The 25,951-nt window shown below is 39.7% G+C and overlaps 1 protein-coding gene across 1 annotated transcript in view; it reads right to left on the bottom strand.

Annotated features, from left to right (window-relative positions):
- Nucleotides 1–25,951, bottom strand: part of LOC127412012 (collagen alpha-1(XIII) chain-like) — a 154,960-nt gene that overhangs the window by 64,861 nt on the left and 64,148 nt on the right. Inside the window, exons 3-6 of the mRNA XM_051648017.1 lie at nt 24,551–24,594; nt 8,367–8,402; nt 3,834–3,860; nt 1,502–1,552 (exon numbers count right to left, since the gene is read on the bottom strand). Coding sequence (XP_051503977.1) covers nt 1,502–1,552; nt 3,834–3,860; nt 8,367–8,402; nt 24,551–24,594 — 158 coding nt within the window. The remainder of the gene's footprint in view (nt 1–1,501; nt 1,553–3,833; nt 3,861–8,366; nt 8,403–24,550; nt 24,595–25,951) is intronic.

Below are 25,951 nucleotides of genomic sequence, written 5' to 3'. Positions count from 1 at the left end.
ATAAAAAATTGTAAATATAGAAATTACAATTAACCAAAATAAATAAGTGCTGTAAAAGTATTGTTCATTTTTAGTTTGTAATCATTATTTAACTTATTTAATTTTGAAATTATTTGTTAATTATGAGTTAATTAATGTTAACAAATGTAACCTTATTCTAAAGTGCAACCGAAAGAAAATATTCAATTAATAAAACATTTATCCTATAAAATTATAAAATAATAAAATTAATATGATATTTTAATTAAATCCAAATTAGGGTTTTAAAGATCCCAAAATGTCAACAGCCAATGCCGACATTTATACTTTCAGTACCTCAGCAAAAAGGAACAATACGCTATTGAACAAATTCCTTTTTTAAAAAGTTGTAAATATTAACACATTGAATTAAAACAAAGGCAAGTTGCCTTTAAGTGTATCTTAATTTATATTGTTTTTTTTAAATATTCAGGTAAACAGTCATAATAATAATTGAGAAGGCAGTATATAGTATACTAAGAATAAAAAAATAAAAATTAGGATCAGTATTGTTTTCTGTTTTTTTTTAAAAAACATTGTTTAATTCATGGTAACCACTGCAGGTATATTAGGCTTCATTTACACTGCAAAATCTAATGCACAGATCTGATATTTTGACATACACTCACTAAGCACTTTATTAGGAACACCTGTAAACCTACTTATTCAGGCAATTATCTAATCAGCTAATCATATGACAGCGGTGCAATGCATAAAATCATGCAGATACGGGCCAGGAGCTTCAGTGAATGTTCACATCAACCACCAGAATGGGGGAAAAATGTGATCTCAGTGATTTAGACCGTGGCATGATTGTTGGTGCCAGATGGGCTGGTTTGAGTATTTCTGTAACTGCTGATCTCCTGGGATTTTCACGCACAACAGTCTCTAGAGTTTACTCAGAATGGTGCCAAAAAAATAACAACAAAAAAAACATCCAGTGAGCGGAAGTTCTGCGGACAGAAATGACTTGTTGATGAGAGAGATCAACAGAGAATGGCCAGACTGACTCGATCTGACAGAAAGGCTACGGTAACTCGGATAATCACTCTATACAATTGCAGTGAGAAAAATAGCATCTCAGAATGCACAACACGATGAACATTGAAGCGGTTGGGCTACAACAGCAGAAGACCACACTGTGCACTTTATTAGGACCATAGTGTTCCTAATAAAGTGCTCAGTGAGTGATCTTGATTAGCTGAAATTCATCGGCTTTGCTCCACATACAGTAGTCTGTTGGATGACAGTGATCCTGTCTTATCTACCTTAGACCATATATTTGTGGAGTTCACACTGGGGTGGTCTGAAAGTTAAGTGTGGGAAAATCAAAACAATAGAAGATCCCCTTGCCAAAAACTCTTGGAAAAATATAGGCCCAAAACTGCAAGATCTGCACCTTTGCCCTGTCTCTACTCTGGAGATCTGAGATTAGCAGGAGGAGATGATGAAGAGTTTTATTAGTGACAGAGCAAACACTTACAGGAGGTCCTCGTGGGCCAATGATAGATAGACCTGGCTCCCCTGGTGCTCCCTAAGGACAGACAGAGAGATAGAAAGACAGTGAGAAGAGGAAATGACAGAAGAAAGACAGAATTATATCAACTCTAAACTACACCAAGAACATGAGGCCAAATGCATCAGTACTTGAATATATATGAAAAATATGAAAACCTTTCTGAAATACCCTGTGACATCTGTTAAACATAACTCTTTCTACTAAGCCTCCTCACAGAGAGAGCTTTAAAGAAGCATTCTCGAAAAACGTGCATGTGCCTCAGAGGCAAACACAGTATTTTGGTCTGAAAGTAAAATGTCAGCAGAGCCTGCACTTGGTTCTCATTTCAGAGTCGTAGTTTACGTCTTGACAGCGAGCTGAGAGGGTCAGGGAGCACTGCTGAGTAAACAGCGAATGGCCCGGCGGGCTGGTTATCTGGAGCAAACTAGGTGATTTGCACTGTGTCGGCCTGTCCGTAGCGCTGCACCAAACATCCGAGCATGATCCCACAACACTTTGTGGTCAGAGAGGAAAAGCTCTCAGGTTTCCAACACTCTCCCTAATTAGCTCTCTCATGTGAAACTCTATCAGGAAGACATCTTTGATGACCCAGCCATCCATCAAATTGTGGACCAACTTTAATTTCTCTGCTTGAATGCCTGCTTTATCATGGGGTGGAGGGGTATTTGTTTTAGCACTTTTTTTGAGTTACCTATGCAAAGTGAAAGAGGGGTGATGTACAAGGCTGCTGTGGATTATTTTCAGGTCGTGGAAAAGAGAAGGACTCCTAAGCTTTGCCCTAGTGGTTTATGGTTACTAAAAGAATCTTGAAAAAATCTGTGCAATTTGACAACTGAAGATCTAGAGATATACCTTTTAAAACAGCTTGCATTACAAGCATTTGGCAGCTAGGAATGGGAACCATACAAAGAGTCCATATATAATCAGCCAAAGCAGGAGCAAATTCCCCCTAAAAAACATCCAGAGCAAACGGAATGATATTTAAGGATTTAACTTACTAATGAACGATACGATCTTAACAGATTTCATTTTGCTCTGCAAATAATCCTTTCAGTTCAAAGGATACATCATCTCAAGTTAGCAGTTCTTGCAAAGTTCAACCAATCAATCAATTATTCGGCTGATTTTATCCTTCTTCGCTTGGTTTTCCACATATAACTTCGTAAAATCAAACAGAATTGATTTGGGTTTTGGGACAAGAGCGTTAAGGCTGCCAGTTTTTGGGCTAGCTTGATCATTCATCTAGAAGGGTTGTTTTAATATCTAATGAAGTTCTTCACCCAAAATGTGTTGTTCAGTCATAACTGCCTCTAGCTGGGGGCAAAAGATAACCGCACTTAAAAATAGGGGATGTAAAGTAAACCCCTGAAACAGTTAGTCTTGGGAAATATGAGGGAAGCCCAATGATTATTCTGGATGGGGATTTGGTGGGTTGTTCCAAGGCCACATATTGTCTGGTTCTCCACTTGTGGGCTTGGTGGTCACCTCACTATTTGTTTTATCTTCCAAGTTCTCAATAACTCCAGTGGCAGATCAGTGTTATGTTGGGATGTGGGGGTAACCATCTTGTAGAAGTTTAACTACTCTTCTGCGATGGTGAAGGATGAGAAACATGTTTCTCCTCACATTGCATGTTCTGCCTCAGACATTAAATATCATTCTGGTTTGATGAAGGGAGCCCACAGAACTGCTGGCTTGTACAAACATCGAGAGCAGCTGCCAAATGGGACTGGTTTAAGAACAGCCTAAACCACAAACGCCACAACAGGAACTAAAGCTCAATGTACCAAATCCAGTATGTAGTGCTCAATCATATGGAATCACAGGCACAATTTATGTAGAAAAATACATACAGGAGCATACATTGAAGGTACACAGCTAGGATTTTGATGACCAAATGGGATTTTGGGTAGCTTCGCAGACTGTTTGGATCCCAGCTATAGTGGTAGGGTTTCTTGAGCAGCTCCATTCCAAACATCTCTTTGTCTAGAGTGGGAAGTCTTAAATTAAACAGCTCCAACTTCAGAGCAGTTTTTACAGATCTACTGCTCCAAGAATAAACACAGGTAATCCAAGCATTGTGGGAAATGTTTTCCGAATGTGACACAACCCCCCCCCCCCCCCACCACCACCCCAGGCCTTTCAAACTAAAGCCTAAAGCCTTCCTGAGATAAATCATGATACCTGTTCACATTGTACGATGGACTTGGGTCATCCCCCCACCCACATCAACACAACCACCCCCAGTGACAGACAGTCTCAGTTCTGCACATGCAGGCCGATGTCCTGCACTTACCTTCTCCCCCGAGTTTCCCTTTAAGCCCTGGTCAGTCACAGCAGACACAGTCACATGCACAGTGAGAAGGAGAGAGACAGAGAGAGGAACCAGGGTTAGAGAGGCTCGGAGAGGACACTGGCATGCAGCAGCCTGAGATGGGGTGTTTGGTGGCTGGGGTACGGGAGACACTGAGGTACTGGAGCATTTTTGGGTAGGGGAGCAGTAATGTGGGGATGTTGTTGAAGGGTGGTTTGGGGTCCCTGCTGAAAAGTGGGTGAAAAACCCCTCTAAAACCAGCCAACAGATGAACCTGACCAGGCTGAGAGAACAGCTAAGACCAGCAAACTCTTAGCTGCAACAGCAGAAGACTACAAGGAATGTCGATTTATATCGATTGTTGATTGTCACATTATTTTATCGATACATTTTTGAGGCATCGATATATTAACATCAGCCGACAATTAAATTAGAAGCCTAATTTCTGTGCTTTCAATTCACTGCCAGTTGCATTTCATTCAATGTAGTCTGATGTAATAGCTTTGGGAGAACACAAGGGGGCGACATAACATTTACTGAAGCCAGTCACGCCATGGACAAGGGGCAGATGTCACACACAGGTTACGAGCTGATGGCAGTCCAAAGTTACAAAGGTTTTTGTACTTCTTCAAGAATGAACAAAGTGACATTGATGAGTTTTCAGGTTAGCGTATGAAACTTTGAAGCATTGGATAGGTATTTAATTGAAGTTGTCAAACCACCTAAAGACACACTTGTAACTGAAATACATTGTGTAGGCTCTATAAAATACACTTTTACACAACATATCCTCCAGTACTGACTAGTCACTAGTGTAAATAATCTATGTCCTTTGATAATGATTTGGGTCAAATTTAATGGAAAACTATGTGAGTTGAGTTCCGTGGCACTGCAGAATTTTTAACAGCCTCCGGAGACGGCGAGCCAGCGGTGTGTGCGTACGTACCTTCATAGAAAATAATTGTTTTGAATTTTAAAACGCCCCATGTCGTCCGCGTCCGTTGCGTGGACCACTTTAAATTAACCATGCTGCTCACATTTTACAAAAGTTGTGTTGAGAAATATTTTTGAAAAGACAAAGACTATTGTGCAACGAGCAGCCCTATTTATATCTGGAAAAATGTATCGTTATATATCAATAATCTTCGGGAAAATCTTCCGATTATCGATATGTGAAAACGGCATTGATCCCAAGCCTACAAACCACCTTAGGCTAGTTTTAGGTGTTTTTATTTTCAACATGTAAACTAACCTATGCTTGTTTGCTAGTCTTAGCTGGATTAGACTGGTCTAGATGGTCTGAAAAACTGGCCAAGCTGGTTTAAGCTGGTCTTCCAGCCTGACCAGCTGAAAAGTGTCCAAAACCCCTCTAAAACCAGCAAGCATACCAGCCTGACAAAGCTGGAAACCAGCTAAGACCAGCCAACCACTTTAGGCTGGTTTGAGGTGTTTTTTCAACATCTAAACTAGCCTAAACTTGTTTGCTGGTCACAGCTGGTTTAGGCTGGTATCCCAGCCTGAACATCTGAAAAGTACACAAAACCCCTCTTAAACCAGAAAACAGACCAGCCTGACTGGGAGAAAAGCTAATACCAGCAAACCAGCTTAGGCTGGTTTAAGATGTTTTTTTGTTGTTGTTGTTGTTGTTGTTTTCACCCACTTTTCAAGTGGTCAGGCTGGGAGACCATTTTTAACCAGCTAAAACCTGCTTGTCCAGACTGGATCCTCAAGACCAGCTTAAACCAGCAAACCATTACATTTTTCAGCAGGGCAACGTGGGTATTGGAGGCTATGGGTGCCTGGAAGCACTGGAGTGTTACACTGTTGGCCTGATTTGAGTAATGGATGGTAGATGAGGGGGCGGCTAACTTTTCTCACAGACAGACTGGTCAGTGGAGGAGGTTTGAGGGGGGAAGGATAAGTCACGGAGGGTGAAAAAACACTTCCTGTGAGAATCTGCAGGAGCACAAAGTAGCTTTAGCTGGGTAAATTATGGAATGCTATGCTTGGGGCTCACAGTTCAATTTTAACGCTCCTGAAACTTACTTTTAGGCAGGGATTCTTTTTCGAGAGAAAGCATTAGGTTGAATTTAGAGTGTGCAACCATACAAGGGTCAGGAGTCTGGAATGTCCTATTTGAGGACAATAAGGTTTTCAGTTTCTTGCTAAAAATGTTAAGAGTAGCTTGTTTGCTCCAGTGGGACATCTATACGACTTCTAAATAAATGAACAAGAAGCAGCATACTGGATTTAGATCAACCTTGATTTCTTTTGGAACATATGATACGTTGCACTGATATGACAAAAAATGGCCAGATTTACAATACACAAATCTTATGAATGACGAGGTAAAACAGAACTTGCAACTGGACTAAGATTTGTCTCTGGTTTTCAAATCTGTTTCTCTCATCTTGAATTTGTTCATATCTTGTCTCTCCATGGTTGCTTGATATATATATCCCATGTTTTTCTTCCAAGATCTCCTCTAAGTTTGGCTGCGTATTTTAGCTTCTCAGCGTGCAAAGTGTAACTGATAAGAAAAAGTGCTTCGTTGCGGCTTATTTTCTATTTAAAGTTGAACAAGTAAAGCATTTTCAGATGACTGCACAGCCAAAACAAATTCACTATGAGGAATAAGGAGAGAGTGTTTCTCATAATATGCAGCCAAAAAGGACAAGTATAGCCTTGTTCAAGTGATGTACAGTTGAAGTCAGAAGTTTACATACACCTTAGCCAAATACATTTAAACTCATTTTTTCACAATTCCTGACATTTAATCATAGAAAACATTCCCTGTCTTAGGTCAGTTAGGATCACTGCTTTATTTTAAGAATATGACATGTCAGAATAATAGTAGAGAGGATGATTTATTTCAGCTTTATTTCTTTCATCACATTCCCAGTGGATCAGAAGTTTACATACACTTTGTTAGTATTTGGTGGCATTGCCTTTAAATTGTTTAACTTGGGTCAAACTTTTGGGTAGCCTTCCACAAGCTTCTCACAATAAGTTGTTGGAATTTTGGCCCATTTCTCCAGACAGAACTGGTGTAACTGAGTCAGGTTTGTAGGCCTTCTTGCTCGCACATGCTTTTTCAGTTCTGCCCACACATTTTCTATTGGATTGAGGTCAGGGCTTTGTGATGGCCACTCCAATACCATAAATTTGTTGTCCTTAAGCCATTTTGCCACAACTTTGGAGGTATGCTTGGGGTCATTGTCTATTTGGAAGACCCATTTGCGACCGAGCTTTAACTTCCTGGCTGATGTCTTGAGATGTTGCTTCAATATATCCACATAATGTTCCTTCATCATGATGCCATCTATTTTGTGAAGTGCACCAGTCCCTCCTGCAGCAAACCACCCCCACAACATGATGCTGCCACCCCCATGCTTCAAGGTTGGGATGGTGTTCTTCAGCTTGCAAGCCTCACCCTTTTCCCTCCAAACATAACAATGGTCATTATGGCCAAACAGTTTGATTTTTGTTTCATCAGACCAGAGCACATTTCTCCAAAAAGTAAGATCTTTGTCCCCATGTGCACTTGCAAACTGTAGTCTGGCTTTTTTATGGTGGTTTTGAAGCAGTGGCTTCTTCCTTGCTGAGCAGCCTTTCAGATTATGTCGATATAGGACTGGTTTTACGGTTGATATAAATACTTGTCTACATGTTTCCTCCAATATCTTCACAGAGTCCTTTGCTGTTGTTCTGGGATTGATTTGCACTTTTTGCTAAAATCTACATTAAATTCTTGGAGACTGTGTCTCCTTCCTGAGTGGTATGTTGGCTGTGTGGTCCCATGGTGTTTATACTTGCGTACTATTGTTTGTACAGATGAACATGGTACCTTCAGACGTTTGGAAATTGCTCCCAAGGATGAACCAGACTTGTGGAGGTCCACCATTTTTTTTCTGATGCTTTGGCTGGTTTCTTTTGATTTTCCCATGATGTCAAGCAAAGAGGCACTGAGTTTGAAGGTAGGCCTTAAAATACATTCAGAGGTACACCTCCAATTCAGTACAGCTCCTATCAGAAGCTAATTGGCTAATTGTCAAAAGGCTTGACATCATTTTCTGGAATTTTCCAAGCTGCTTAAAGGCACAATTAACTTAGTGTATGTAAACTTCTGACCCACTGGAACTGTGATATAGTCAATTAAAAGTGAAACAATCTGTCTGTAAACAATTGTTGGAAAAAAAACTTAATGTCCTAAATGACATGCCAAAACTATAGTTTTCAAATTTAAATCTGTGGAGTGGTTAAAAAATGAGTTTTAATGACTTCAACCTAAGTGTATGTAAACTTCTGACTTCAACTGTATGAATTTTGGTAGACATAACTGGTGTGCCTAAGTAAAGGTGTAACCTTGTTTTACAGTAATGGCTAGAAAGGTTTAGCTATACTGTAAATGATGTCAATGGCATGCCACTAAGCATCGATGTTTTATTAAAAAAGTCACAGCAATATACTACTGACTAGCTGGTTGGGCTTAGTGTACATTCTCAAATCACTCACCATTCTTCCAGGAATACCCATTGATCCTTTGTCTCCCTAGTAATCAATGCAAAATCAAGAGGAAAATCAGGAACAATGAATATGACAGATTGGATATCTACAATCTAGAGTCACTACCACAAACTTAAATTTACAATCTTGACTACTTTTCAATTGTTCCTTAATGCTCGTCATTAACTTGTTACATGTCATATTGAATGGCTACTAGTGGACAAATGTTAGTATCTCTTTATTCCAAAACATTCTCCTAATGGTGGGTTGAATGCTGATGATGCTTTAAAGGCTAAAGGTCAACTACACAAGACTTTGAAGAAGAGTGCGTAGAGTGGTCAGACAGCAGGCTTAATCAATGACTGCATTTACATGCACAAGAATATTCAGATATTTATCGGAATTTGGTCATATTCTGATTGTTTATGAGTCATGTAAACACAATAACATGATTGCCATAACCAGATTAGACAATATTCTGGTTTCTAGAAATCTGAATAAGACAGCTGGTGTATGCCTGTATTAATCAGAACTGGATCATATTCTGATAATGTAATAGTCATTTAAATGCTCTAACCTGATTTCCATAACCTAATCAAGCTAACATACTGGTTCCTAGAATCAGAATAATACAGCTTCTGATTAATACAGCTTGTGGCAATACATCATGTATACACCTTAATCAGAATATCCAGAACAACTGAACATGTATGTATACACCACCGGTCAAAAGATTTGAAACACTCATTCTATATTATAATTTATTTTTTTTCTTCACATTTTAGAATAATAGTTAAGTCATCAAAACTATGGAATAACATAAACAGAACTATGGGAATTATGTTGTGACTAAACAAAATCCAAAATAAATCAAAACTGTGTTATATTTTAGCATCTTCAAAGTAGTCAACCTTTGCCTAGAATTTGCAGACATGTACTCTTGACATTTTATCAACCAACTTCTTGAGGTATCACCCTGGGATGCTTTTTAAACAGTATTGAAGGAGTTCCCATCTATGTTGGGCACTTATTGGCTGCTTTTCTTTATTACTGGTCCAAGTCATCAATTTCAAATTGTAGTTTATAATGAAATAAATTAATATGGTGGCACAATTATATTTTTGTCTACAAAACTAATTTCAAACATTTAAGCATACACCTTCAGATCAAAATATTTTTAAGATCATGAGAAACATTTCAGTCAAGTATTTGAAAAGTTTTGACTGGTAGTGTATCTGAACATACAACAAGGTTATTCTGGGTGAAATTAGATACAGACAGTCAAAATCAATTAAAGAAAAACAAGAGCATAGTTTTTACAGAAGAGAATACTAGGAAAATAATGTCTTAGTCTATTCTGATTATGCAATGTATGCAATATATGCAACGCTGATATTCCAATAATCAATAGATGTGGAGCATGTAAACACCTTTTTCAGAATAAAGGTTTAACCTAAGGACCTTAATTGAAAAATGATGTAAAGGTGGCCTGCGATTATAAAGATCCCAATAAAAGCATCAGGTTAATGCGGTTCATTTCCTTATTCGGCCCATTTCACAATCACAGTGCTTTGCACAAGATGATGTTTGCTAGCTGACCACAAGACAGAAGATGATGTGTCTGAAAAAGACAGCAGTGTGGGAAAATATGTCCTGTTGGAAGTGTTTAGCAATTGAGAATCCTATCCTGTTCTAATTGGCAATTATATTCAATTTGAACATTCCACCACCTCTCTCAATTAGGAACAAATGCCCAGAACATATGGTAAATGTTTGTGTAGTAATCTGAGATCTTGATATAATAAACGGTCACAAGGATTCACCATTTACAGTCCTGGAGCAAGACTTTTCATTGTGCATTTCCAAACATTTTACACTATTTAACATGATCATAAACTCCTGCCATGCTAAAGTGACTTAATATGCAAAGCTGTCAATTCCTACAGCTGTTTTTATTTGCATTCCTAACGTGGCAGGTCAGTGTATTAGAGGGACTGGGAGCATTGACAGCTCACTGACGACTCACTCGAGTAACACCTAATGGAAAAGTGGGGTCGACGATGGGGCTGCTTGGCCAAACCCCCATAACTCCTCATAAGTCAACGGGACATTTGCTAAAACACTGAATGTGCTCATGGACTGTTGACTTGCAGGTGCCTGGTTGTTTAACTAAGCTTTCAAGCTGTTGGACCTTACTGTTAGGGCTGTGTTAAGACAATGGATAGTATATTAGAACATTTAACTTGACCTTTAGAGTTAATTCACTACCTACTGCAGAACGTCCCAAGAGGAATGTTTCTTGAGCGAATTTTCTTGGCCCTGTCCAAGGTGCTGATTTGAGACTAACTTAATTCTGCTTTATGCCATTAATTTGAGTTACCGCAATATGCCTTTTTATAAACTGTATTTTAAGTATGACTGTTAAATGTTATCAATGTATTATTAGACATTACCTGAATATCCATATTGGAGTAAATGATTGCAAAGCTGATATTTTTCTTCCTTCACTGTTAGTTTGAAGCATTAAAGAAAAGATCACAAAGGTTTTACTGTTTGTTTCTCAAAAAAATATAAAATGTGTCCAAATGTCCATTGCAGAGTATTTATATGTCTCTAAAAACATGCATTAGATATGCTCTTAGGTGGTTTTACAGGGGTGGTAAACTCTAAAGTAAAATTAAAGTTGAAAAAATGTTTATTCTTCAAGCAGCCAATAGAGTCTACCATTGCACTTTTAGCAAATGCTTCATTTGCATACTAATAAATCAATCTGTTGTGACTTCTCCTTTTAAACATACTTTGTTGTTAAGTCCCACTGCCAATTTTCAATGGGGATATTGCGATAAAGAGCAAAACAAGCACACTTTTCTAAACCAATTCGGAAATAATGAAAAATCATTTAGAGAAGTACATATGAAGTAGTCTGATGAAACCCTTTTTTTTTCCTGACTTATCCAAATAAACCCTAAAAAGCATCTGAAAACAAATGAGATCCATTAAATAGCCATATGTGTGAATATGTGAAAGAGCTTAAATATACAAACCACATGCATCCCTTCAAAAGTAAATAAGTTCAAAAGTAGTGTGCATGCCAATATCAATATTTAGAAAGAACTAATCTAATAGACACATTTTGCTTAGTTGCAGAATTTTTTTTTTTTTTTTTTTTTTTTTTACATTTACCACCCATTTCCTCCCTACTCCTTCAATCTTAAAACAAAACAAAGTTTACTGAATTTTCATTTCCTGAAAATGCAATCAATCAAAACTTTTGCCATGGATCACATTCACACTCTGACCATACCTATCAACAATTCAAATGAAAATAATGCAAATTAACTGTTACTTCCATTTCTCCATCTTTTTAGATTTTATGGCAAAGTTTCACAAGGAGAGCTGTCATGAGTGATGGGGGTTTTCAGGTTATAATTGGCAGGTAGAGTTCACATTTAAGATGGGCTTCTCTAACATGCCATAATGAAAAACAGATGTGTTTGAGTATTAGTGTGTAGTATTAGAATAACAGAAATTCAGAAGAGTAGATCCAGGCAGACACCAAAGGGCCTGAGGGAATATAACCAAATACAAAACACAATGTGTTAACTTGCTTTTACACATATCTACTTTAGCATATCTACTTTAGGTGAATACACAATGGTCCCAAAAAAGTTTTTGAACACTGGTGCTACAATTAAAATTGTATGTATGTCATTGTATTAGCTAAAATATCAAACCAAGTGTCATTCATTTTAAAGGTGCTCTCAGTAAAAGTGTGTCGAAGTGGCTTACATTGGCTCACACTAGCCGCTATTCCACCATCGGGCCGAACAATTTTTCATCGCAAAACCGTACCATTCCAGGCCGATCCGGGCCAGCTGGCACGGTTACGGTTTCATTTTTCCATTGTGGTGCGGTGAATTCAGGAGAATGTACGCAACAGATCCGTCTGTTGGCAACGACATGAGAGGTAAACATTGGAGCGAGTGTGCTATGGAGGATGACTGCATATTCCAGTTGTTAGGACTTCTTTTTCCCTGGTTTTACTCTGCTAACAAACAACAAGGACGTGGCCCATGTTGCAAAAAGTTAAGTAAAGACAAAAAGCGAGAGGTTTACCATCATTTGCAGAGGGCTTTTGTTTGCCACTGGACACGAACATGCAGAAAGGTAAAAGTTCCCAGACTAGCTAAAAAGGATATTTATTGACAAAATATGAAATATACATATCATATGAAAATAGTATATGAGAATATATTGATGTATTTTGAGTTTAAATGAGCCAGTATTCTACTTCCCTGACGGAACAGGCATTTCGAAAAATAAATGTAGGCTACAATACTAGTTAAGTCACCATAAAAAACCATGACGATACACTAAATGAGTCGCCACGTACTAAAGCCATCCCACCAGCACGGTTGAGAATGGTTGAGTACGGTTAGCTAACCATGGCGAGAACTTCGTGCCGAGAATGGTTTATAATCGAGCCGTGCCAAACCGTGCTCAAGTGGAAATGCTACTGTCAGGAGCATAGCACCAAATTTTGGGTCCCGGGCACAGAATTATTTTAGGGACCCCTGACCGATTTGGGTTTGTGGTGGGAATAATATCTAGTATAAACATTTTCAATGGCTATTTAACAGTGCTAATTCATAACTTTTTACGTTCAAACGCCAATATTATTTGGATCTAGCAATACATTATTTTATTTTTTTATCCCCTTTTCTCACAATTTGGAATGCCCAATTCCCACTACTTAGAAGTGGTGGCACGGTTATTTACCTCAATCTGGGTGGCGGAGGACAAGTCTCAGTTTGTATGTCCGATTTTGGATTCGTTTCTGTAGATACATTAACAGAGTAAGCAAATGACATCATGACGTGTACTCAGTTTGGACCGTGAGCCACTTTTATTGAGGGGGGGTGGGGGTCACTAACATAGGAGGAGACAAGGCAGATTATGGGGGAACTCCCCATATTTACAGGTGGAAAACAGAGTCTTGCGATGTTTTATTCCAACCAATAGCATGCTATTACTAATATATATATATATATATATATATATATATATATATATATATATATATATATATATATATATATATATATAAAAATTATAATACGATGGAATATCAATGGAGCCTTTCTGTGGGCCCCCCTCCAGTGAGGGCCCCTGTTACTCAGGTCCATCATTACGCACGGTCCGACGCCCATGGCTACTGTAACCATTCCGTAACATGCTCAGAACTGTTTGGCCCGATGGTGGAAAAGCGGCTACTGACATCTAGTGGCCCGGATGCTTCATCATTCAAACAGTCGTTTTCAGTTACCAATGCCACTGTAGAAATTCACTATGCACAGTAAACCAGGATTAATCAAATCCATTAATGAAAGTGTCCAATAACAGTGCAGTAACAGAGATTTATTAAGCGAGCAGTATTCAGCTGGTAATGTGACCATAACATGGCTGCCCCCATGAGAAGCCCCCGCCCCATATAGAATAAAAGAGCTTTTATGAGGTTACTGATATGACTGATAAAATACTGATATAATGTGAGGTTACTGATATAACTCTTCATCTCACATGAGTGGTCATGATTTTATACATATATTATGTTTCAAAATTACTATTAATTTCTTTAGAAGTAAAACTTTTTAAATGAGGAATAAAATTACTAAGTGAACCTTTAAAGACAGATAGAACAAGGACACCCCTCAAGCAAAACATTTAGCAAGAATTAGCTTGTTAGATAAAAGTATTAAAAAGATAAAAAGTACTTTCTGGTTGTGAAAATTTGTGGAACATGTCCATAGTTAATGTGATGAACTACACCTGTGGTTACTCTGCTAGGACATCTGTGTTAACTTAAGGGAAAATGACTTCACACATCCACTAAAATTACCTTGAGACCATTTGGTTAAAAGTTTCTTAAAAAAAAAACAACAACAAAAAAACCCTGAAAACTGAAGTTGGTTTTGAGAAAAGGTCTAGCAACATTTGTTTGCAGAAGCCATTTGTTTTTGATATTCTGCAATGGCATCAAAAAAAATTTAAGTGTGGCTCAAATACTTTTCGGAGCCATATTTAAGTTTAAATTTGAAGAAAATAACCTAAGAGTACTCTCAATACATTGGTTGTATATCCTCAGTCTGTTAAGAGGATGTCTCAGTGTGTCCTCATACAGTAGCTGTATTTATGACATGCTATTAAAGAATAGTTAGTACGTGCAAGATCAAAGATATTGTCATATTAATATGTCGTATTGTGATAATACATAGTAGTTTCCATATTTAAGTTTTCTGTTTGAATTGTTAAAATACAGTTTCTTAAAAATAAGACACTAGAGACAGTTATAGTGCAAGAAAACCAAACAGTGAGACAGACTGACAGACAAAGGGACACGTTATGGGACAGTTACCGGAAAGCCAGCTCGTCCAGGTGGACCCTGAAAAAGGGGTGAGAGAAATGGGTACAGAATAAAGAAAGAATCGGTCAACGTTACTGTTTAAGAAGAATCCACTAACCTGCCAAGCCATAATAAAATTTACTTGAAAAGCCTGCTTTTAGAATTGATTGATTTCAGTAATGCAAATTATAATATTGTCTACAATTTTATTGAGGAAATGTGATCTAACTTTAAATTTCATTGTGGCAAGGCTCAAAGGTAGCAGCGGGCAAACACTCCAAAGAAGCATTCCACAAATGCAAACACCATCAAATGCTTTTACAACAGAATTTCCTTTGGGCCCCTGAAAATCTTTTTTTTTTTTTTTTTTTTTAATAAAAAAAAATTTGATGGCTTTAATTTCGTAAAGTAAATTCAGTTAAATACTGTAGGTTACTTATCGTAAATGATACTGGAGAAGCATCATTTCAATGCATTTAATCTTAAGCATTTAGTGCCATTAACAAAAAAAAGTAGGTTACTATGTCTGAATTTTAAAAAAAGATGCTCATTTAGAGGCCCATGCATGCACAAAACATACAGTTTCACAGATGAAGGTGATGGTCGAGAATCCACTATTGTCCTGTCTTAGAACATCAGATACTTGACTTCAGAGCATTTTTGAGGACCCTGCTCTGGTTTAAGTAAAATCAGATCATAGTAACCTAGGCAAAATTCAGTTCCTTGATGGTTCTCTGTTCCATTGTGAGAAAACCGTTATATTTCATTGGAAGGTTTATAAGGCTCTGCTCTTAATGGTTAAAACCTGACAGCTGCTTGATCATTTAAAGAAGACCACCGTGACTCTCTTCATTATCTCATGATGTGGTTAATTTCATGTGTCTGTGGAAGTGCATACAAGTGTGTGTTTGTTGGCTTTCCTCTTGGCCTAGAATGTGGAAAGGGGAGCCATTAATGAAGCTTCAGCCCAGGGGAGGAAACTATTGTAGATGGACAAAAACATCCCTGGAACAATCTTTTGTCAGTGCTCTTTTATATGACCATACTCCATTTGAATGTCAAAAAAGAGAGTTAAATGTTAGACCCCATGACATAATTTGAAGAAAGCAATTAAATTTGCTGTCCTGACATATTTCCTATTAAAACAGGAAGTTAGGGTGGGATCTATCGAAGGGCTTGTTTTTGACCTTTTATCCTAGGAGAAGGGGACATTCTCTTTCTGGAGAGTATATTATTGGGAAAATAAAAAATTGTATATACCCCTGCAAGCAAGATGAGTTCAGTGGTCCATGTTCCCGGTATAGACAGACAGAATAAAACGTATCATGCATATATCTGCTGTACATTACCATATACAGTGAGGTCTAAGAGTCCATTTGTGAATTTTTTTTATTTTTTTTCTAATTTATTATTATTTTTTTTCTATTACAAATTGTATTATCAGCACGACAATTAACCCGTTAAGCTCTGAAGATGTTTTTGAAGATTTCTTGTTTCAGCAGCATGCCCAAAATTAAAGCCAAATGACTCTACAAAAAAAAAAAAAAAAAAAAAGAAAAAAAGAGGGACAATTGTTTGGTATCATTTTAAAGAAAACTATTAAAAAAAAATATGATATAGATTATGATAAATTATGAGACTCTCAGCCTAAGAAACTGCTGAAAAATCACAAGAAAAACAAAATATAATTTTTTTCTTTATTTTTCTGGTTTGACATATCTCAGGGTGTAAATAAGGTAGCTCAGAAAAACTGCTTTTGATTTGTTCCCAATCATGTCACCTGTAACTGAGTAAACTTCTGTGTTGATGTGACAAAGCAATCAAAAGTTTTAGCATTACAAAATAATGTACCCTAGTGTCCAAAAACGTCTCCAAGTGTCCAAAAGTCTCACTAAACAAACAAAACATAATAATTGTGCATAAGAACTACTTACACATGCAAATACAACAATGACTAAAGGTATACTCTCTCTCCAAAGCATGCAGGCATGAGTAACGTAATTTCATTCAGTTCCATTCTGTGTCATCTGAGCCATCATTGAGTCTATGTCATGAACTTGGCGCCATCTCCTGGTGGACAAATTTAATTAGAGTGAATGATTCTCTCTGCCCATATTTGGATGACTTCCACCTCTAGTTGCAGTGATCTTAATCCTAATACGATTGGCTTTGCATTCTATGACACTGGACAATGTACTACATAATTTCCAGTGAAGTCTTCTGATCCAGGAAAGCTAACATGTTTTTAGCCAGATATGGTTATGTGCTGTGTGCACATTGTGCTTCATGTGGATTATCTAATGATCTATGCATCTGATTATGTTGTATGTGGGCTCTTTTTAGCAAACATTCCCTCCTCTAAGTAATGATATGTAATACTTTGTGTTCTGTTTATTTTTTGTGAAGTTATAAGCGGAAACGCAGCTTATAAGCAACACCTGTTTACATGTAACATGTATGTCAAAGACATATACTTAGCTATTACTCGCTAAAGTTCGGGGGCAGGCTGGACGGCTCCCTGGCCTGAGTCTAGCAGTGGGGGTATGTGGATGCAGGGGTGTTGTTCGAGTGCCGATCTGTGGAGAGTGAGGCCGTGAAAAGCTGAGTGGTTAAGAATTTACACCTGTGGTAACAGCTGTTTGTATTTTCAGTGAGCTGTGGCAGAGATAAAAGGGGAGGAGACAGTGGCAGACAAGAGAGAGAGTCGCGCTGCAACCGCATGTGTGTGTGTGTGTGTGTGTGTTGAATGTGTGCTGAAAAGCAACGAGCAGTGTGTAAATAAAGACTTATTCATTGGAGTGAAGTACGCCGTCTCCCGCTTCCTCATTCCCTGGAACTAAGGGATTTGTTACACACTTGTACAGTTTTGGTTTTAATGCATTGTAAAGTGCAGCTTCTAAGCTTTAAAACGATACCTATTTTGTGTTGGTCAAGACTATTTTGACAATTATTCCACTGCTTCATTGAGAATTTAAATATGATGTTGTTCAGTCTTTCACATGCTTTTAGATCCTCTAATAATTTTTATTTGATCTATATTTTGGCAATTTTTTTAGTTTTTCTTCACATGTCCCATTAACCACAAGCAGGCTTGATGACGCATTAATGTGATATTGAAAGCTAATTGGCTTGAATTGTTACCTCTGATAATGATTGGTTATGAATGCAGAAGGAGGCTAATTTAATTTAGGTAAAGTTGGTAAATTGATTAAAACAACTGTTAATTTCATCACTTTTGTTGTTACAATAATATTGAATACATTTTTGAGAAGGCTTAGCCTCCCTTTCCTCCTCTGATGGGCCACCACTGGTATTTGGTACAGGTATGTCCCTCTTTTTCAGTGTGTAGTAGTGTCTGAAGAGGTGGGCATACTGTGAATTTATGAAGGAAAAAAATAAAATAAAACATGCACCCCTTCTCTAAAATTCATTTATTTACATTTATATGCAGTACATATGTAAAATATGAAATATATTATTCCATAAAAAAAATTAAAAAATATTGGCTGTTGTAATTCTAGTCCCACATGAACATGAAAATTGATATCAGGATAAGTTTCTTGCTAGTATGGTGTACAGTACACTACTAAGAACCACGGTATGGTAACTTGATGTTAAATATGTATTTAAAATAATAGGTGTCATTATTGTTCTTTTCATTAGGCTACTATGAAAACTGTTAATACTTTAAAATTACTCTAATTAATAAACTAATACATACTGTATATAATACACAATAAGCTGTTAAGCACTGCATATCTAATATGAGTGTAGTTATGTTCATGTAACACATTATCTTGTATTGCCATATATAGTCTACTTATAGTCTATTTTTTTTTTTGTGTGTGTACTATAATGTGCTTTTCTGTGAATAGTGAAATTGTTTTCCTACTTAGAAATATAAATTTAAATGATTTGATGTCACGAGAAAAAGGCACCACTGACAGCAGTAAAAGGCAATTATATATAATTAAGGGACACAGTTGTCCAGCATCTGTGAAGAGCATCAAAAACTAGTACTTGCATGCAGTAAGTTTAATTGCATAAGTTGCATTTAAATGTACATATTTACGTTTAGCAGGGAAATAAATTTACAGCACAAATTATGGTTACTCCAGGGATGCTTGTGCATCAGCATTAGATGCTGGAAATTTCCCGCATGCTGGCTCATTGACCGTGACAGGCGTGAGTGCTGGCTCGTTGACCGTGGCAGGCGTGAGTGCTGGCTCGTTGACCGTGGCAGGCGTGAGTGCTGGCTCGTTGACCGTGGCAGGCGTGAGTGCTGGCTCGTTGACCGTGGCAGGCGTGAGTGCTGGCTCGTTGACCGTGGCAGGTGTGGGCGCTGGCAGCGGCGAGGGATTACTGTCATACCCCACAGTGTAAGGAGAGAATGTGAGCCTCAAGGCATAATCAATTAATTCCATCAGGGGAAGCCTCCAGGCAGACAGGATTTCACAGGCTCGTTGAGTCCAAAAAGATAACGGTCTTTTAACGCAATGTCTCCCCAGTTGAAAATCTGGGCGAGACTGCAGAAATGCTCAGTATACTGCTTCAGGCGCTGGCTCTGGGATGGACGAGGCTTCAGGCGCTGGCGCTGGGACGGACGAGGCTTCAGGTGCTGGCGCTGGGACGGACGAGGCTTCAGGCGCTGGCGCTGGGACGGACGAGGCTTCAGGCACTGGCGCTGGGACGGACGAGGCTTCAGGCGCTGGGACGGACGAGGCTTCAGGCACTGGGACGGACGAGGATTCAGGCGCTGGCGCTGGGACGGACGAGGCTTCAGGTGCTGGGACGGACGAGGCTTCAGGCGCTGGGACGGATGAGGATTCAGGCGCTGGTGCTGGGACGGACGAGGATTCAGGCGCTGGCGCTGGGACGGACGAGCCTTCAGGCACTGGGACAGATGAGGCTTCAGGGTCTGGCGCTGGGACGGACGAGGATTCAGACGCTGGGATGGGACGAGGATTCAGGTGCTGGCGCTGGGACGGACGAGGATTCAGGTGCTGGCGCTGGGACGGACGAGGATTCAGGCGCTGGCGCTGGGACGGACGAGGATTCAGGCGCTGGCACTGGGACGGACGAGGCTTCAGGCGCTGGCGCTGGGACGGACGAGGCTTCAGGCGCTGGCGCTGGGAAGGACGAGCCTTCAGGCACTGGGACGGACGAGCCTTCAGGCACTGGGACAGATGAGGCTTCAGGGTCTGGCGCTGGGACGGACGAGGATTCAGACGCTGGGATGGGACGAGGATTCAGGTGCTGGCGCTGGGACGGACGAGGATTCAGGTGCTGGCGCTGGGACGGACGAGGATTCAGGCGCTGGCGCTGGGACGGACGAGGATTCAGGCGCTGGCGCTGGGACGGACGAGGCTTCAGGCGCTGGCGCTGGGACGGACGAGGCTTCAGGCGCTGGGACGGACGAGCCTTCAGGCGCTGGCGCTGGGACGGACGAGGCTTCAGGCGCTGGCACTGGGAAGGACGAGGCTTCAGGCGCTGGAACGGATGAGCCTTCAGGTGCTGGGACGGACGAGGCTTCAGGCGCTGGGACGGACGAGGCTTCAGGTGCTGGCGCTGGGAAGGACGAGGCTTCAGGCGCTGGGACGGACGAGCCTTCAGGCGCTGGCGCTGGGACGGACGAGGCTTCAGGCGCTGGCACTGGGAAGGACGAGGCTTCAGGCGCTGGGACGGACGAGCCTTCAGGCACTGGGACGGATGAGCCTTCAGGTGCTGGGACGGACGAGGCTTCAGGCGCTGGGATGGACGAGACTTCAGGCACTGGCGCTGGGACGGACGAGGCCTCAGGCGCTGGTGCTGGGATGGACGAGGCCTCAGGCACTGGCGCTGGGACGGACGAGGCCTCAGGCGCTGGCTCTGGGACGGACGAGGCTTCAGGCGCTGGCTCTGGGATGGACGAGGCTTCAGGCGCTGGCTGTGGGATGGACGAGGCTTCAGGCGTTGGCTGTGGGACGGACGAGGCTTCAGGCACTGGCTCTGAGACGGACGAGGCTTCAGGCATTAACCATGGCAGGCGTGAGTGCTGGCTCATTGACCATGGCAGGCGTGAGTGCTGGCTCGTTGACCGTGGCAGGCATGAGTGCTGGCTCGTTGACCGTGGCAGGCGTGAGTGCTGGCTTGTTGACCGTGGCAGGTGTGGGCACTGGCAGCGGCGAGGGATTACTGTCATACCCCACAGTGTAAGGAGAGAATGTGAGTTTCAAGGCATAATCAATTAATTCCATCGGGGAAGCCTCCAGGCAGACAGGATTTCACAGGCTCGTTGAGTCCAAAACGATAACGGTCTTTTAATGCAATGTCTCCCCGATTGAAAATCTGGGCGAGACTGCAGAAATGCTCAGTATACTGTTTGATGGTATTGTCACCTTGTTTGAGAGACAGTAATTACAAAGCCATTAGATCCATAGTGATGGTCATTTGTTCTGTAACGTTTGCAGGAAGGAGTCGAGAGAAAGAGGATCTAAATGCAGGCTTATTTAATGAAAACTAAGTAAAATAAACACAGGAAACTAAAACATGAAAACAGAACAAACCGTTACATCAGTGAAGGGTAACAACTGACAAAGAACACAGGAAAACCAAGGGATTAAATACACAAGGGGCAAACGAGGAAACAAGGAACATCAGGGACTAATAATCACAAGAACCAATGAAACAAAGACAATGACAAGAACTGCAAAACCCATAATCAAAACACAAGACAGGCAGGGAACAATAAAAATACATGGCGACCCCTAGTGGTCACCAGGGTAATCGTGACAATCTGACCTTTTGTACTAAGTTAACATGGTCAGTGTCATTGACATGATTAGTGACCTTGAAACACTGCAAATCTACTTCATTTTACATGCAATTTTCTTTTTTAAAATCCAGATTTTCAATGCTCTTGGACTTTTGGACACCACTGTAGATAACCTGAAAACTAACAGACATCGACTAAAAGCCACAAAACTCCAATTTTGATTTTTGATATGTCTTTAACAGCAAAGCTAAAATTAAATACCACCCATTAAAGAACAATTTTAATGTTTGCATAATTCTACTTACATCTGTCCTCCATTTAACATTACCAAAAAGTCAAGGGAGAGCTACCTTTTTATCTGTAAAAAGTCTGCTGCTCTGTATAAATTTTAAATGTATTGCTGGATGTGGAGTGAAACTTAAAAACAAGGTTTGTAGTGACTGATGCTGTTTATGTTGAAGTGCACAAATGAAGTGTGTGGGAAACAGTGAATAATTGATAATAATAGGATCTATAAGTTTAGACGTCAAAGGCACACATGTGGTACATGGTGTTTATGAGTGGCAGTGCACAGAGGTAGGAACAGATTTCAACTGGATGTCACATTGTATGCTGATAGATCAGGAGTAACTGTGACTGAGAACGATCTGGAGTGGGTATGGTGGGGCTGTGGTGTGTATGAGTAAACTGGTCTACATGTGGTGTGTATGAATGTGTTGAAGTATGTGTAGCAGGTCTATGGTGCAGGCCCAGGTGCTGAGAGGGAATAGGCCCCTGAGGCCTGCAGGGCGCTGCTCACGCTGGCCCAAAAGAGCACCTGGTAAGGTCAAGGGTCACCCACCGGAAGAACACTCCATTTGAGATCCACAGTAGCAGGGTACATATGGCTCTCATATAGCCTACAGCACTGCTGGGTAAATGAAGGGGCTCCTCAGAGGGAAACACAGGCAACTGCTTCCCAAGAGCCCAGCATTGCATGGACAAGAGATGTTCAGTACACTTAGGGCACTTACAGATCACATGCAGCACAAATACTAAATGTTGAATTCATCAAGCACATCTCCAGGGAAAACTAAGATATATGTGGGCTACTCTTTTAAACAGTCTAATATTAAAATGTCTGTTTATCTCAAAAAAGTTTATCAGGAAATTAACAATTATTTAATTTGACAATTAACTTCATCCAGTGGTGATTTATAATTGTGAATATTGTTGGAATACAATGGATATAAAATAAAGGATGTTGAATAAGTGTTGTGTAAATGGAAACAGCCATATGGTCCATCTGAAATATTCAGCTTTAAAGGGATGGTTCACCCAAAAATGAAAATTCTCTCATCATTTACTCACCCTCATGCAATCCCAGATGTGTATGACTTACTTTTTTCTGAAGAACACAAATAATTTTAGAAGAATATTTCAGCTCTGTTGGTTCTAACAATGCAAGTGAATGGTGACCAGACCTTTAAAGCTCCAAAAATCACATAAAGACTGCATAAAAGTAAATAATGTCACAATAAACAAAACCTTAAAAGTCCTTCATTTTCTTTTTTTCATTTCAACGAAATATTTTCGTTGTTTTTTTACTTCTGATTTTGTGGTAAAACGTTACCTGTACATGTTTTTGTTAGATTCACCCATTTAGGTTCATGTGTTTGAGACTGACCATTGCAAAGTTTCACCAGTGTGCACGTTTTAATTACGTTTTTTCAACACAAACTTACAATGGTAAGCTTTCTGTCAATGTAAAATGTTTCCTGTCACTACTTATTGTTCAAGGCTGGGCGGGACTACCCGTGCCTCTAAAAAAGGGCAAAAGGCAATGCCCTTGTGAGGTGACCTATGAAAATTCACAGACAGTTATGTTTTTAAACTTCTTAAAGTATTCACTTTCAGTGAACAGGAAAGGGGCAATTTGGTGAAGTTGTACAGTTCCAATCACTTCAGTAAGAGTGTTATTTTAGCATACTTGTTGGAATAATCTATACTCTGCACCCCCCTCTAAGAACTGTCATATGTCACTATAATGGGCTGGCCCTGAAAGAAATGCTAAGAACATTGATCAGGCACCATGGGTGCCAGACTCCCTCCTTCCACTACTGAAAACAAACACTGTTGTTAAAGTCACACTGACACTGATTGCCCATAAATCATCAAACCTGTTTTAAGGAGACTGACATGATTAATAAGATTCGCTAACAATCTATAAACCTTCTTACTTGAGTTACAGTTACAACTGATATGGTAGAGATATTTTGTTTGTGATTTTTCTTTCATGTCAGCAGTGCTTCTGTGGCTGCTGTTATTTCATTAATCACTGGAGCTCGACTTTCTCCCTCCTACCGCAGGGACGCAGCTGTCCAATTTATACTTTTCTCTTTCATCCTCTCCCTATTTTTCTCTTGCCCTTCTTTCTATGGTATCATCCATCAACACCACCCCTCAAAAGATATACTGTATGATATACAGCAATGCTGTTCACATTCTGAAATGTATCATTGTCTGTGCAAATTTCAAATGCCCAAGGTTACAATTAATTTCAAAGTCAAACGAACCATGCCATGCCACTTAAAGAGATAATTCACCAAGAATGAAAATGATATCTTCATTTACTCACTCTCATGTTGTTTCAAGCCCATCTAACTTTCTTTCGTCCATGGAACACAAAAGGAGATGTTAAGCAGAATGTTAGCCTCATTCACCCTTTACTTTCATTTTATGTAAAGATGCAATGAAAGTGAATGGTTATTGAGACTTACATTCTGCCTAACATCTCAATTTATGTTCCACGGAAGAAAGAACATTAAAAGGGTTTAAAACAAACACAATGGTGTGTAAATTATGGCTCAATTTTTATTTTTGGGTGAGCACAAAACACAAGCTCTTCTTCTGCCCAGATTGTGGAAGTTTAAAAGGGAAAGAAGTCATGGAATTCTCATTTATGTGAATGAAATCATGTAATCAGCATGGTACACATGAAAGACAAATTCATGCTCTCAAGATACACAGAAAGCCACAGAGTTTGAGTCTCATTACCACAATCCAGTCAACAAAGGCATCACGTCTACTTACGGGAGGTCCTGCAACAAAAACAGAGAGAAGAAGAGATTAGTCATACAGAGAAAACACACACACACACATACACACAAAAACATCTTGTTTGGACCACTTTTGCACCATGTGCACATTACATCAAACATTTGACCCTGACTGATATTAGCTGGCCAAGACTGCAGGAAAAGAGTGAGGTCTGAATTTCCATGGTCTGACCAGATTCTGAAATGGCTTTGCTGCCTGTCCAGCTCAGCTGAAGCCAGACTGAATTTATGAATACAACAACTGATGAATAAGCCTCTGATTCTCTTTGCCGTGACTCTTAACATAAGGCAACCTGCGAGGAAGATTACAGCTCACACGCAGGTAATTTTATGATGTGCGTCATAGTGACAGTTCGGTACATAAATAAAGAGTTACAAAAGTGTTTATAATTTAGCAGATCATAGCACTTTAAAGCTCTCTGTGGGAAAAAGCAAGGGACCACTGAGAACTGAGTGGGAGAATGAGCCATCACTGGAAGACTGCCTGCACAGATAAATCACACACCTCCAAACCCTTCTGAACATGAGGACCCCACCCAGACATCACTTCAAGCATCCAGTCACACACACACTCCAATGCTAAATCACACACATTCAATAGCAGCATAATTAATAGTGGAAAAAGAGTTAACATTGTTAGTCATATGTTGGCCCAGACAGCCATCTGTAATGATTTTAGGAGGGACTCTGCAGAATTCAGAATGGATTTAAACATGCCAAAATGCATTAAATAGAGTACTTCTATCAGCTCCATAATTATACAATTAGCCACATATTTAAACGTCATGTAATTAAAAAAAAGTAAAAAAGAAAAATTCTCCTAGCTCAGTTTAATATGCAGAGACAACTGTAAGTCATTCTTAAAGCTGATTTCCCTGAAAAACACTGAAACAGTGTAAACACTGTGTCGAATTCAAAACATTGTTCTGTTTGTTTGAGCATCCCGACCAGCCTGACAGAGCAACATTGGCTCAGCTAATGGCATGAGTTTGGGGTTTGACTACCTTTTTGCATCAGCCTATGGCAGACAAGGGGAGTGTTTAGGTTTTATGTTTTGCAATAGAGTGCAACAGTTTGGTTACGGAAGTAAAAATCCTTTTTTTTTTTTTTCATAGAATAATTGATATGAATTGATAATAGGGATGTGCCCGAAGCCGAATACCCTATTCGGAAAGGCACGAATAATGACTTCAAAACGAATAACGGATTCATGCGAATAATAAAAAAATATTTGTTTGACTGACAATCCAAGAAACACAAGCATAAAGCGACATTGAAAATGAACATATTCTAAATTACAACGAATTTATGAATCTGTGCAGCCAATATTTCTAAAGAG

The sequence above is a fragment of the Myxocyprinus asiaticus genome, chromosome 21 (genome assembly GCF_019703515.2).
Source record: "Myxocyprinus asiaticus isolate MX2 ecotype Aquarium Trade chromosome 21, UBuf_Myxa_2, whole genome shotgun sequence".
Taxonomy (NCBI): domain Eukaryota; kingdom Metazoa; phylum Chordata; class Actinopteri; order Cypriniformes; family Catostomidae; genus Myxocyprinus; species Myxocyprinus asiaticus.
The sequence above is the reverse complement of the archived record's forward strand: the minus strand, read 5'-3'. Positions and strand labels throughout refer to the sequence as shown.